The sequence below is a fragment of the Paralichthys olivaceus genome, chromosome 5, assembly GCF_024713975.1.
Source record: "Paralichthys olivaceus isolate ysfri-2021 chromosome 5, ASM2471397v2, whole genome shotgun sequence".
Lineage (NCBI taxonomy): Eukaryota > Metazoa > Chordata > Actinopteri > Pleuronectiformes > Paralichthyidae > Paralichthys > Paralichthys olivaceus.
The window spans coordinates 2,279,211-2,294,984 of NC_091097.1; the positions used below are offsets into that span (position 1 = coordinate 2,279,211).

The 15,774-nt window shown below is 43.2% G+C and overlaps 1 protein-coding gene across 8 annotated transcripts in view; it reads right to left on the reverse strand.

Moving 5' to 3' along the window:
• The window catches only part of pdxdc1 (pyridoxal-dependent decarboxylase domain containing 1), a 30,966-nt gene extending 22,415 nt beyond the window's left edge, over nucleotides 1–8,551 (reverse strand). For 3 of the 8 annotated variants that reach the window (XM_020104355.2, XM_069525043.1, XM_069525042.1), the window contains exons 1-6: nucleotides 8,446–8,549; nucleotides 4,021–4,177; nucleotides 3,686–3,754; nucleotides 2,741–2,824; nucleotides 1,402–1,551; nucleotides 207–396 (exon numbers count right to left, since the gene is read on the reverse strand). In XM_020104355.2, the coding sequence (XP_019959914.2) occupies nucleotides 207–396; nucleotides 1,402–1,551; nucleotides 2,741–2,824; nucleotides 3,686–3,754; nucleotides 4,021–4,097 (570 nt within the window). In that variant the 5' untranslated portion in view covers nucleotides 4,098–4,177; nucleotides 8,446–8,549. Of the gene's footprint in view, nucleotides 1–206; nucleotides 397–1,401; nucleotides 1,552–2,740; nucleotides 2,825–3,685; nucleotides 3,755–4,020; nucleotides 4,178–8,445 lie in introns of all 8 variants that reach the window. The other 5 variants (XM_069525040.1, XM_069525038.1, XM_069525041.1 and 2 more) reach the window with 4 other exon arrangements.
• Nucleotides 8,552–15,774: the final 7,223 nt, after the last annotated feature.

Consider the following 15,774-nt stretch of genomic DNA (forward strand, 5'->3'; position numbering starts at 1 on the left):
TACAATAAAATAGATTTGACTACAATGGGTTCCAGATTTTACCCCACTGTGTATCAGTCACACAGTAATCACACTGCCTCCAGGTACTTTAAGAAGCCCTGAATGAGAATGCTTGTTTTTAAATCCCTCTTTGTAAGAGATGTGAATATTCACAATGGTAGTAGAAGAGTTGTTCTGTGTGTGCCTTTGTGTTTCATCTTTCCTACCTGGCTGCACAGGTGCTGTCCCAGACCAGGCCTGCAGGAAGCACTCTGGTAGATGACGGGCTGTTTGGAGGTGAGAACTGCATAACCTTCAGAGGCATATTCTTCATAGCGGTCATTGATGACCAGCCGGCACACTTTGACTAGGCCATCTCTGTCATCCTCATGGAAGCAGGCCGAACCATTCTCATACCTAAGAGACAGATTCCATTGATGTGGAGGAAAATACAAAGAATGAGACCTTAACCAAGATCCACCAATGTGTAGAGTTGTTCCGACTTATTACAAGGAAAACTAGAAAGGCGCATGGGGAACACGTACCTCGGCCAAGGCTTAAACCCTATCTCACCATGTTAAAGAAAGAGAAAGAAGATTCCCAGCTCAACCCATTTGTAACAGATCTGAATAGATGGGCGGATCAGGAGTTTTTTCACTTTCTTTAACATGGTGAGATTGGGTATTAGCCTTAGCCTGAGCATGCATCTTGTTCTGAATTATTTATAGTAATCAATCAAAATGAAAATTATTTTTTATCATCCCTTCTACTCTGTAGCCAAGAATGAATGTCTATGTATATCACAGCACCTCGACTTTATCTAAGCCAGAAGTGCACCTTATACATTTTTGGTAATTGTCTGTAGTAGTAATCAGTAGTTTTGTTGCTTAATCTACTACTGTTTTTGTATTTTTAATGGGTTCATTTACTTTTTAACTTTTTGATTTAAATTGTATATTATTATACAACTGATTGTTGGTTTGCACATGTCCATCATGATAGTAATACAGTTGAAATCAGAATAGACAATAATGAAATCTACTTAAAGCTTAAAACACACCACACAGGTAAAGAATAAATTATAGCTGCACAATACTGCCACAGTCAATAGCTGTGCAACTCAAGCCATGAGAAAAACAAAGACTCACTGAAGTCATTGTTGAAATACAGTTGTGTTTGTTGTAGGTTTATTATCAGGAAGCTGAGAGTATACTGGCATCTACAGCAAATACACACTGGCAAACCCTCCATTGCCTAAGTGCTCATCAGTCTGAGACTTTAAAGAGCTGGTGTTACTGGCTGTGATAAAAAGCTACTGAGCTCACACTGGTATTCGCTGTGTAACCATCATGTCACCAACACATACAGAAGGGAATTCTACAGACCATAAGCTGAACTGCAAGGCTGTTGCCACAGTGGTACCTGAAAAGTCTGCAGAGCCAGAGTGTGGTGTCCGACAGGATCCGAGTAGTCAGCTTCCGCAGTCGCTCTCTGTCCAAAACTGAGATGTAGGCTGCCAGGCTGTGACCCAGCAGCGCCATGTGACCCTGTTCACCCACATTCTGCATCCTACTGGAGACAACAAATGGCAGCTTTGTCATGCACTTTATACTAATACTGCCTTTACACTTTCTACTGCCTCTGTTTATCTGTTTGCATGTTGCAGTGTGTGTAGAGCTCTCATAATTTACATGCAAAGCTAATGTCACACAGCACAAACTGTTCTACTCACTGTGCTTCTTTTACTTCCTTGTAGTAATAAGGTGTTGTTTCTACAATTAAACATTAACTTTCAACACATCAACTTAACTCATAGTTATAAATAATTCTTTATTGTGAAGAATTTTTCCAGATGAATTTGATTTAGAAAAGAGAAAAGTGACCAAACACAGGTCAGTAACAACAGTAACAACCTGCTGACGGTGCAATGCAGAGTTCAGTATTATGTCTCTACAGCAGCAACAGTTGCAGCCAGAGGTTTAATGTTCTCAGGTTGTCGTCTGTCCCTTGTGGACATGTCATGTCAGGAACGCTGTGAGAACTTTGCTACAGAGGTTGCCTTGGACTCAATAACTGTGTCTCAGTTCTGGGCCTGCGTCCTTCGGAGGCTGCATTTGAAGATCAATTGCATCTCAGCGGCGTGACTAGACTGTCATAATTCGAAGGCTTGACAAATGTGTCCATCCACTCCTGAGCAATAGAGGCTCCACCAGGAGAATCCTTCCCTGCTCAACTATTTTTTAAGAATAATTTATTTTAACTGTAAGAACTCAACCAAACAGCTAATGGTAAACATGTTAAAAAAAAAAAAAATGTATTATTCGTCTGTAGCTCTGTTGCTTGGCGACAACTGTAGGGCGGGACAAGCTGGTGATGCAATAAGAAGACCAGACTGTCTCATTTTGATTTGGTCAACGCAATCTACGCGCTGATGAAGGACCATGTCATCCGTAGGATGCGTCCACTAACTTGATTCACTTTGTGATCACAGCACAAAGATCACTGTGACCTCATAACAAATGTTGTTGGCAATAACTTCAAAATGTACATTCTAATTATGACACATGAACATCTGAGTGGTTAAAGGGACGACATTCATATGCAAAAGGTCAAAGACCAACTTCCTTTGTAATGTCATAATGTTCTGCAACACCACTTTATCTGGCAGCATAACTCAAGAACAGAGAGGGAGACTGCTCTTTGACTGGTTGGTGGGGCAAGACAACCACAAGAAGGTAATTCTGGTTTAACTTCTACTTACTGTCGGCTGGGCTGGTCCTCATTCTCTTCCTCTTCATGAAGGAGGTTGTGAACTAAGTGCAGTATAGTGGCAACATCCTGACCACTGCACAGGAGACACAAGGGAATCAATTATCAGCTTTCCAACAAACCATATTAAATGTACTACCAATCAAGTGTGTACATGTACTTTTTTTAGTATTTTCAAGCATTACGGAAAAACAATGGAACTGTTTTTATTGAAACTTGGTGGAAGGCTGCGACACAAAAGAAGCTTTTAAACGTTGGCGTGGATCGGGTCAAAGGGGCGGATCCAGGAATCTTGTAACACTTCAATATTGTGAGATTGGGTGTTTTTGACTGATTTCTAATGCAATAATTAAAGCAATTTGGTGCAGGTTGATTGGGCCTTGGCAGAAGTCTGTGCTTTATTGAGTGCCATTCTAGTTCTACTTATAAAAAGGGTGGGGCACTTAGCTTGCATAGTGAGTGTATAGGGCCACCCAGCTCTGTGTATGTTCAATTATTGGCACACCACTGTATAAACACTGTTCTACTGTCGTGTTTTCTTTTGGAGAGAGCAGGTGCCATGCACCAGACTGGAGTGGTTGCTTTTTCATCACCATGTGGACACCTCCCATATGTTTACATGTAAAAAAGAGGAGGTAAAAAAAGTGTATACACGCCCTTGGCCTACGTGAATATTTGCCTTCGTGTCCTTAAGTGTCTCTTTACCCTTCAAATAGCCTACATCTGGATCTAGCTGCCAGGTCCAAGCTGTCACTCCCCCCACCATTAGAATCCCGGCAGGCTTTTCAGGCCTTTTTAATGGTCTCAAGTTTCTCACATTACCAAGTGAACCAGTCAGAGAGCTAGTCTGGCTGTGAATCACTTTAAATTCCATGCTGGCCTGTTTGCTTGTCTGTTTGTGAATGTGTGTATGTGTGTGCATGTGTGTGTGTCTTACTCTCCCTGCAGGGGTCCAGGGATGCTGGTTCTGCTGAAACGTCGGATTTCTGTTCCCGTCTCCAACTCTCTAAACAGATCAACACCACAGACACACGGAGATCTTAAGTACAATCAGACATTATATAATACTGCATTCATGTGCTCCTTAGCTGGAAATTCAACTCAATTGAAGTGAAGTTCTTTTGTTTACATCCGTTATCAAGAAGACTAACAGAAGCAGCATGGTCAAAGTGTGTGAAACACAGAGTCTAAGATCTAAGATTCACAGGTTCATCAGAAAGTCATTTGTGTAACAGTTAATTTCCCTGCTCAGACAGCAGCGTCTTATCTTACCTCTGTCCGTCTCCCAGCAGCCTCATAGCTTCACTCAGATTCTTGCCCACTTGAGCCAGTGTGAAGTCCACCATCATCCAAGGTGTGTGTGTGTGTGTGTGTGTGTGTGTGTGTGTGTGTGTGTGTGTGTGTGTGTGTGTGTGTGTGTGTGTGTGTGCTAGGAGAGAAGTAAAGAGAGTTTTAGGACAATCATTTAAAAATCAATCAGTTTACACAGTGAATATACACACACATTTAAATCTTTAGAAACACTGGCATTGTATTCACAGCATACATCTAAATGCCCTTCAGGCCTCAGATGAACCCATCCATCTGGACCTTTCCCATTGCATTTAGTTATATGAGATGAAATGAGAAGAGACAAGCAGCAGTAAACTACCTTTTGTCATAAAGACGGTGACAAAGGTTGACAACGCCTTCGTCTAAATACAAAGGTAAAATACACAAGAGTACTTTCTATGCAATAAAAATTAAGAAAAGCTCAAAAGCTTTTTTGTGTGAGTGGGAGTAAAAGGCTAATCTTTCCCTCATAGCAGTTTTATATATATATATATATATATATATATATATATATATATATATATATAGTGTCTTCAGTTTTCACATCATTGTATGACTAAAGCTGGTCACTGCAAATATTGAGTTGATAATGCTCGGTTTCTCTGTTTGTCCAGAACTTTGCTCAGTGTTGTACATGTATATGAACAACACTTCAAATCGTTCTGTGTTTGAGACTGTAATGAGGACCTGGTGTATACAGAATGGCTGTTCTAGTAATGAAACGTTACCTCTTACTTTCAATTCAATTTTATCTGTATAGCGCCAAATTGTCGAGACTCGAGACAGTTCCCAACAGTTCCCACAATGAGCAGCAAAACTCATTAACTGGAAGACGGCTCGAGCAGAGGCTAAAACTTGGTTAACTTCTGTATGTGATATTGTGAATTCATGATGAATCTGTTGCAGTGAGTATGTTCACCAGCAGTTCAGCGTGTTCTACCTTCTGCGTTAATGATGCTTCTATAATACAAGAGAGAATTAAAGTCTCAACTGAAGAAGACATCAGACAAACAGACATAAGCAAAGAACAATTAATTTAAATACAGTTGGCTTCATTGATATTTTATGATGTTCTAAAAAAATCGAATGTTTTTTCATTGTTTGTAAGAGAAGTGGAAAATGTAATCAAAAAAGGGGAAAGAGGGTTGTGAAACTTAAGATTCTATTTATGAATAAATTATTTTCCAAAATATATTTTTTTATCAACATATTTTCGGAACTTGTTATTTGTTTGTTATTTGACACTGAGATGCTGCCTCACGTATACACTATTTTAGTACTCACAAATTCTCATTTACATGTTTTTCTGTTTAGTGTCAGTGACAAACATAAGCGATTAAGACGACATGTTAAACATGACTCTTTGCCAATAATCAATCAACAGATCTGAAATGTGGATGGATTAGTTTCATTGTAATTTTCAATCTCTCATAATTACAAAGCTCATCTCCTCATTACACTGGAGAATAAAAGCTGAGCAGGTTTCTAAGCTTGATGGACTGGAATTTCGGGCTTTGAGGGAAGAATACAGTGGAGCAAATGGGTGTGGACACTTCATTTGTAAACACATTCACTGCATTGACTTTGGACAGTGGTACAATAACCACTGAGACATGACCTGCTACTTAAAACTGTCTGAGCCTGCTTAGTGATTGTCCCTAAAGAGAAAGTTCACTGAAAAATGAAAATTCACTCATTATCTACTCACTACTGTGCCGATGGAGGGGTGGGTGAAGTGCTTGAGTGCACAAAACACTTTTTGTGTTTCAGACGACTTCCTCAAAAAACAACAAGAATAAACCATGACATGCCGCCATACTGCTTCTGTGGTGTCATCGAGTGTCTGTAAGCCCAGATATTCAAACGTGACTTGAAAACAGAATCATTCACCCCATGTTTTAAGCGTAAATGTCCTACTGGAAGTACTGGAACTAACAATGCTACGGGTACTCATTGCGAGTTCTGATCTCATCGCACGCACCCTTGGATGAGAGCTTGTGTGCACGTGGCTCCAGGCAGCAGGAAAAACTGGCTAAACGCAGTATAGAGGCTTTATTTATTTTTTTAATGTTTGAAGAATTAGTCGCCATTTGCGGAAATGGTATCAGCTGCAATGCTGTTTACCCCTGAGACTCCAAAAGTGTTTGTGGACTCAAACACTTCAAACATTCCCTCTTGGTGAGTAGATAATGAGTGAATTGTAATCGTGGGGTAAACTATCCCTTTAAAACCTCTAAAGCCATTTTCAGACATGACTGACAGAAGATGTCTGAACAATTGGGTCCGCACTTTCTCTGGAGCTGGCACTCAGACATGTTCACAACAACAGAAATCTCTGGTCTTATTCTGCTGCAGGGTTTTTGTTTATAGCACATCGACATCTTTGTGTCTCTGTGTCTTCTACGTTTGTCGCTCTGCTGTTTTATTCTGACATATTTCTACTATTCCTCATTTTTGCATCTGTCACGTGTTAGACACACATCATCAACACGCCCCTCTCTCTCTCTGTGAATTCTGCAGAGGTTTTACTGAGCAGACAATCTCAGCAGAAAGTCCAGAGGTTCTCACTCTGACATTTGTGTTCACACATACAGCCCCTCTGGAGAATGTCCAATCAGTACATGTCTCAAAGGATTTTATTAAACTAATAAAATGAATTAAAGTAAAATGAGGAATATGGATACTTTCTGAAAAGAATATCAAATATATACATGTTTAATGGTTCTGGTTTTGTATTTATATAGATAACCAGTCAAAGGGCAATTCGGGGTTCAGCCTCTTGCCCAAGGACACTTCGATATGCAGATGGGGAAGACTGGGGATTGAACTGCCGACCTTCTGGTTGGGGGACGACCACTCTACCCCACAACGGCTGTGACTGAGGGGTAGAGCGGCCGTCCTCCAACCAGAAGGTAGGCAGTTCATTAAGCATTGGCTAAAACAACCACTCTACCCCTCAGCCACTGTGGCTCATTGTGTTGGCTAAAACAATATTTCTCATTCCACACTTCCCTAATATGTCAGCATAGGGCTGGGCGATAAAAAGATATGGATAATTATTGTGATATAACTTTTCCTCGAAAGAAATTTGAGACATAACATATAACATCGATAGAACTCATAATGAGAATAGCACTGCGCCGAACCAATCATCCTGTCGGAGCTTCCTCCTCACTCTGACCCCTCTGACCTGCGTTCACTTTAACAATAAACACCAGCACTGATCACAAGTGCTAGGACATGTACAAGAAAAGGAGTGGGCCGTTGAGCTGCATTTTGTTTTTCAACAGATTTGATTCTGTCCCCGCTCCCTCACCCACCCACATGAGCCCAGACCTGTCACTGCAGCCACTACACCCTCCCTCCTCCTTCCCTAGGTCAGCAGGGACATCATCAGTTGCACCCCCCCCTTCCCTCTTCAGGAATTACCCCACACCGTCACCATCCCCATAAAGGCAGATCAGGTGAAAGGGGAGCTGAAGAGGACAAAGACCAGGAAGGCTACAGGCCCTGAGGGCACCTGCTTCAGACCACTCAGGGATTGTGCGGAGCAGCTCTGTGGTGGTACTGCACGTCTTCAACAGAGTCTCAGTCTGGAGTGAGAGCCCCAACCTTGTGGAAAACCTCCTGCGTGGTCCCGGTACCAAAGACGGTTCACCCCAAGGAGTCAAAGCACTTCAGGCCGGTGGGACCATGGACAGGATTATACTCAAGCACCTCCACTCCCTGGTGAGCACTGAGCCAGAACCCCTACAGTGCACAGGCATTGGTGTGAAAGACACTGTCATCTACCTCCTGCAAAGATCCCTAGAGCACCTGGAGAACACTGGGAGCTCTGTGTTTCCTGACTTCTGTAGTCCTTTCAACACAATTCAGCCATCCTTACTCAGGGGACAGCTGGACAGAGCTGGAGTGGACTGCCTCCTGGGTACAGGGAACATCGACTACCTCACCAAAGCTGCTTTCAGACATGCACTGAACTCCGAAGCTCCTCCATATTCTCTCTGGAGGAGGCGCATGTGTGAAGGCAAATGTCCGAGTGAGATGCCCTGTAGCTACACACAGCTGACTGAGCTCTCTCTCTTTCTTTCTCTCTCTCTCTCACACACACACACACACACACACACACACACACACACACACACACACACACACACACACAGCTACACACAGCTACATTCAACTGACTGAGCTCTCTCTCTCTCTCTATCTCTGAATCTCACACACATACATACACCCACACACACACAGCTACACACAGCTACATTCAACTGACTGAGCTCTCTCTCTCTCTCTCTCTCACACTCACACACACACACACACACACACACACACACACACACACACACACAGTGTCAGTCTCACCGAGGTGTATCTGCAGAGGTGTGATGTTGTATCTTCAGCAGGCTCCTGCAGGTTCGGACTGACACGTATTTGCTGCTGCACCGTCAACACACACCGGACACTTCACTTCCTGGACTGACGCGCTACGTGCGCACCACGCTTCCACGCTGGCAGCGTCGACGTCACGCTCTGTCACAGAGCCGGACGGGTCACCATGGCGACGAGGACGTCAGATTTGTTTTTAAATGATGCATTGTTTTATTTATTACGTTGAGGTCATCATGAAAGGAGGGTAATGCTCAAACCAAAAAATAAATACACATATAGATCAATAAAAACATAAATATTGGTTTGAAAATAAACAGCATTGAGAGCATGTGATACGTGTTCACGTGTGAGGCTCTTCAGTTTAAAATATTAAAACATTTAGCAAGATATTTCAGGATATTTCAAATGTGAAAAAGTAGCCCTCCATTACAATCACCAATACAGAGGTAGTTCTGCAGTGTCTGAGATCATCCTGCAGCTTGTGATAAGGACCAGTCTGCACTATAAAATCTGCTGAACACACGATCCCATCCTTTGGGATATTTTGCCAACTTTATACCAAGTGCTTTGTCGAGGAATGTGATAGTAATTCCCCCAGGTACCATGCGTTTGTGACATGTGAATGCCTCTGTTCCTTTCACACCTCCAACATATGTCAGAAAGCTATAGGCATTTTACAGCAGGTCTAGTAACTCCTATCTCTGTAACTCCTATATTAATTATCCTATAACTGATTAAATGAGTCTGCATTTTCCTTTATGTTTTACACCAGCCTCCCAAGCTCTCTTGGGACCTTCATTCAGTGGATGTGACAGTTTCACAAGACTATAAAATCTAGATGCCTTGCTGATCTCTTGCCCCAACAGATATCCTGAATCTTCGTTCGAGGTATTGTGTTTCCATCGTGTTGCCATTGTCCAGTCTCTCAACTGAAGATACTTCCAGGAATCAGTTTTATGGGGGATTTTAGATTTTCAATTACTTTTTGATTCCAGCAGTGGACGGAGTGATGCTGTTAAATGTCAGACATTTTCTCTTTTAAAACATTAATATACCATATGTTTATGTTAGACTTAATCTTTTTTTCATGGGGTGATCAATCAATCATTTTGTACATATGCTCTCCTACACATGACATCTGTTGCACTTTTGCAAACAGAATTTGATTGATTGATTGATACTGTAATTTGGGGCTGAAAGATTTGAGGAAAATATTTGAGTGCAATTATTTTCAGCAGTATTACAAATTACCAGTAGGCTACATTGTGAGTGATAAGTACACTGAAAAAACTACTGTCATTTATTTGAAGTACATTTTTTAATTGGTCTAATTGAAAATCATGGTTTCCGTTTTAAATCTGTTCTTTACAATTTATCTAAAAGCAAATAATACTCCCCTTGGATCAAATTAAAAGTAAAAGTTTTACTGAAATAGTGTTTTCACTTCAAACCAGAGATTTCCATGTCACGTGACCATGTGAGATCTATCAGGTTGCCATTACCCCTTGCTGTGGCAGTGAAGACGTCCGTTGTGCAGCTCTTTTAAATAAGGTAAGAATTAGAAATGTTGTTTTCAGGGGAATGTGTTTTGTCCGTGCTTATTTGGTGTCAGAATAGACGACTAGCTTACAGCCTGTCTTCAGATTTTGTATGTGTGTGATAGAGCACATGTTAGCCATGTGTTAGCAAGTTTTAATAAACCAGGTCATATACAGTCATTTCTCATGAAAGAGGCCAACTTTTGTTGTGTCTGTTTGTCTAGTGCAAAGTTAATGTTGCGAATGTTATTTTTGGAAAACATAATTGTAGTAAATTATGTCAAGGCTCATATTTCTATAGTGCTTGAATTACTTTATTTCAAGGTCCTTTCACACATACTCTGAATCAATGATATTACGTACGCCATGGTGAAGATGAGAAAACGTTTAGGAGGAGAGCGCCTGCTATATATCATTATATATCAATATTGTGAATTTATTAATACTACTTTTATTATTATAAGCTTCGAAACAATTAGAATGTTCTAAATACCAGACAGTGAGTACTTATTAAATAGTAAGAATTCATGCTCAGACTTTAATCCATTTCATTGGGGAATTAGATTACACATGAAAGATGAACTATATATTTATCTGTAGTCTCATGGGTAAACAGTGTTTCAGTCAAATCCAATACAATTGAAGTTACTGGTGACTCCTTCAGAGAAAAGACATATGTGTGGTCTCCTTCAAGTGTCTGCAAGCCCAGACATTCAAAATCGACTTGAAACAGTGTCATACCAAGTTTTTAGTCTAAATGTCCTCTGATGTCCTCCTCTGGAAGCACGTTCACACGCACAGATTGGAAAACCGCACACTCTGCACACAAGCTCCCACCGGAGAGCATCGCTATGTCCGCTAGCATCGCTACTTCCAGTAGTGGACTGTGGCCTTCGACCACGCCACGGGGTTCCCCTCACGACAGCCAGAGACAAACCAGTCCAACCATGGCTTGTTTAGCATCTTTTATTAATCAAACTTAAACGTACACAAAACATGGAACTTAACAGGTCCAGCACTATTTTCTGGACCTTCAGCTTCCCCCAGTCTCCAGTGTGTGTGTGTGTGTGTGTGTGTGTGTGTGTGTGTGTTCTCCCGAGTGTCTAGTGCGTTCTTTGCCTTCTCGAGGCAGCTCTGCTGCCTCCTTTTAAAGTCTGAGGATCAATCAGCTAACAGCTCTCACCTGTGCTGATTGATCCTCTGTGGTGCAGGTGAAGGTGCTCTCTCTGCCCCTTCACCTCCACATACCCCCACCGTCAAATTCAGGTCCGGGAGCTATCCGGCCTGAACTACTCCCCCCCCCTCCCATCCGGCCAGGGGAGGAACCCAGCCCACCGACTGAGGCGCTCCGGGGGTCGAGCAGGTGGGCGTCGCGGGACGCGGCATCTCTCAGGCGGCCTGGAAGGTGGGCGCCGCCGCACGGGCACCTTGGACCCCGGAGCAGGTGGGCGCCGCCGCACGGGCTCCTTGGACCCCGGAGCAGGTGGGCGCCGCCGCACGGGCTCCTTGGACCCCGGAGCAGGTGGGCGCCGCCGCACGGGCTCCTTGGACCCCGGAGCTGGTGGGCGCCGCCGCACGGGCTCCTTGGACCCCGGAGCAGGTGGGCGCCGCCGCACGGGCTCCTTGGACCCCGGAGCAGGTGGGCGCCGCCGCACGGGCTCCTTGGACCCCGGAGCAGGTGGGCGCCGCCGCACGGGCTCCTTGGACCCCGGAGCAGGTGGGCGCCGCCGCACAGGCACCTTGGACCCCGGAGCAGGTGGGCGCCGCCGTCCGGGAGACCCACCCATCGAAGCTGGGTCCGCAGGTGTCAGCTTCCCCGCCGACCGAGGCACCGGAACCGGAGGTCTCGGCTTCCCCGCCGACCTCAGCGCTGGAACCGGAGACGTCAACTTCCCCGCTGATCGGGGCGCAGGAAGAGGAGCAGGACCCGGAGGTGTCGGCTTCCCCGCCGACCTCGGCACCGGGACCGGAGGCGTCAGCTTTCCCGCTGACCGGGGCGCAGGAAGAGGAGCAGGACCCGGAGGTGTCGACTTCACCGCCGACCGAGGCACCGGAACCGGAGGTCTCGGCTTCCCCGCCGACCTCAGCGCTGGAACCGGAGGCGTCAGCTTCTCCGCTGACCCTGGAGCCGGACCCATCGGCTTCACCGCCGATCGGGGACCAGCGCTCCCCGCCCTCTCCAGCTCGGTGTCGCAGGTGAGACGCTCAAGCCTCATCCTCTCCGTCTGCCTCAGGAGCACCTCCGTCTGCCTCTGCGTCTGCCTCAGGATCTCCATCGTCTTGGCCCACTCCATGTCTCTGGCTGTGTGAGGTCCCTGTACAGGTGCCAGTGTGGCATTCGACCACGCCACGGGGTTCCCCTCACGACAGCCAGAGACAAACCAGTCCAACCATGGCTTGTTTAGCATCTTTTATTAATCAAACTTAAACGTACACAAAACATGGAACTTAACAGGTCCAGCACTATTTTCTGGACCTTCAGCTTCCCCCAGTCTCCAGTGTGTGTGTGTTCTCCCGAGTGTCTAGTGCGTTCTCCCGAGGCAGCTCTGCTGCCTCCTTTTAAAGTCTGAGGATCAATCAGCTAACAGCTCTCACCTGTGCTGATTGATCCTCTGTGGTGCAGGTGAAGGTGCTCTCTCCGCCCCTTCACCTCCACATGGACTTTTAGGCTTAAAACACAACGTAAATGATGCCGAATTTAAATGAAATGCCTTCGGACACTTGGATGACTCCACAGGAGCATATGGAGGCATGTTTTTTTACTTCAATTGTATTGGACTTGGCTGAAACAAAGCTTACCCCTGAAACTCCAGAAGTGTTTTGTGGACTCAAACACATCACCCACCCCTCCCTCGGCATAGTGGTCAGTAAATAATGAGTGAATTTAAATGTTTCTGTGAACTATTCCTTTAAGCTTTAAACAGCATAAAACATTGAATATTTATAATTTAAAGTTCATACATAGTCTTGGATCCTGTAAAAATATTTGCCTATTGTGGAGTTCTCTGTCCCCAGAATAGCTTTCTTATAATTCAATGTCATTTATCAGGTTGTGCAGAAGAATGAAGCTGAAGCAGAGCTTGAGCAGTGTACAATGGCCGTGTTTGTCATCATGGAGGAGGAGGATCATCTCTGGCCACCACATGACATTGGAATTGTTCTTGAAGGTGTGGAAGTCCTCAATGAGTTGCCATCAGTCACACATGTATGTATCACAATAAACATTTAAGTCTTTTGGAGAGAGTATTCCTCTCTTTATTAATAGTAAGTACATTGAATTAAACATGGACTTTAACGAAATGTTTTTGTTTTATCTTGAGTCAAAATTTGATTTTTTTGTTTCAGTTCTAAAACAAAGAAAAATTGTATTGATGTAAATTAAATAACATTTTTGCTTGTAATTAAAGAAAAAATATTGATTACGGTGCGCAATGCCCTGCTAGACGCCCACGGAGCAAGTCTTCCTCTCCACTCACCGAGTATTTGATGATATTCAAATATTTTTTCTAGCGTTCCAGAGATCTCAGTGCCTGCCCCGTCAAGTTCACTGTGTCTCTCAGGCCTGTCTCTCTCTCTTTCCTCCAGGGCTCCAGCTCTCCACATGGATAACCCCAGGTGTGCACAAATTGGATCTGTTACCCTAAAATTTCTACTAATAAATGTGCTGTAATTGTGTGACCATCATATTACATATTTGTCTTTCCAGACTCATATGAGGCCACTGTGACCTGTGGCCACTGAAATGCAAATTTGAAAGATGTTTAAGAAGCCAAATTACGTTTTAGGAGTTCACCATGACGTAGACATGTGACCACCAAAATCGAATTAGTTAGCCAAATGGTGTTTTGTGAGATTACAGCTACTCTGAACTTTGACCACCAAATTCTAATCAAGTGGCTTTCTGCTGTAGGCACAACATGAATCCATGGAGACATCCTGCCTTATTGGTGAGTAAAAGATCCAAGAACTTCTGCAGCTCTGCTAGAAAGGACGATGTAAAAAGAGTGTATATAATGGCCAACATTTATTTCCACATTTATTCAGAAATTACAGAGGTGGCAGAGAGAGGGGCCAAGGAGTCCAAAAGCATAGGGATTCAATGAGAGCCTCAGGTGATCTAAATGTCCAAGACAAACATTACTGGTATCGATTCTATAAAAGGACAAAATCCACAGTAAAGCAAAAACCACTGTGAATTCTGCTAATCTGGGATATTTTTTGCAATGTAGATATTTGTAACTTTTTCCAGTATCTGTTTTACACATTAGATCAACATATTCTACCTTTGTGTAACCCTTAAGATGTTTTTAACCACACCAGAAGAAAGAATGGAGATATCATACCCAGAGGAGACATGACACATTCTGCCTGAATTTGATCATCAGTGAAAGGCCACTTTGTAATCTGGGACACTAAATCACCTTGCTCTATTGCATGTCAATCTCAATATTACCAATTTTTAAAAAGCATTATGCAAAAAGGACAAAAAGCTGAATAAGAAAATGTATTTTATTCATAGAAATGTAATTAATTCATATTGACATATAAAAGTCTAAATAAAGTCCTATAACATTAATTTAAAAACATTCTATAACAGGTGAATCACCTTTTTAAAACTGCAGGTGAGAGACCATCATCATCATCATCATCAGCCCATCGTCTTCTCCACATGTTTGGTGAAAGGACAGACCCTTCTGTGCTTTTATCTCTGTGTTAGAGAGCTCACTGATTATGTGCTAGCTAACTAACCAGACAATGACCCCTCAAACATGAATCTCTTACAGATCATGTGCATTGTGGTTTGGTTTTGAAGTTCACCTTCACATTTTGGATGTGATACTCACACAGTGTCATATAATCACGCGACATTAGCATGTATCGCTCTGTTCCTGCACAGCCTCATGACTTATTTCAAGTGTGACTGGAGGAGAGGAACAGTAATGAATCTCAGTTTGCTTTTCAAGATTTCTCAGTAACAAAGCACAAAACTACTTAATATCTAATATTTCATTTTAGAAAATAAATAAATGTGAAAAATATTTTTGGTAATGAATTCATGGGGCTTTGTTTTCAATCCATACACTGTACCACTTATCCATTGAAGGGAGCTGGAGGTGCAGTACACCCTGGACAACTATTCACACCTACATTCAATTTAGAGTCTTCAATCAATTATGTATTTCTTAGTGCACACACTCCACTGTCTCCACCAGGGTCAGTGAAGACGTTCTGATAAACCTGCTGTCCACTACCTGGTCAGCACCAGGTGACAGCAGTCAACACCAGCTGGGGAACATGGTGGAGTGTTTAAGGACTACGAGAATGTTACAGCGATGGGAACTGAAGGGGAATGTTATGTTTAACTTTTAAAAAATGTGTTATTTCTATTTCCTCCCCTTATCTTAGGCCATTTTTTTGACATGTCTTGTAGAGGAACTCTGGCGAATAGGGTCCGAATGTCTCCAGAGTTTGCCTTTCTCACATGAACAACAATGTGAGAGTACACAACTCTAATATTTGAACTGAATATTTAACTTTTGTTCTTTGCTAATATGCCCCTGAGACTGCGATGTGTAAATAGACAGCTGTTTGCTGACACGTTCAACACAAATTTATAAGATGATATGTGTGTTGTATTTTTAGCATGTTCTACTGCCCCCAAGTGGCCAAAGATGAATAGGTGCAGCTTTAACGATGAAGTTGCACAAACAGAAGCAGCTTGTGGTGTTCACACATCATTTGTCATTGAACAGTCAGAGCCCTC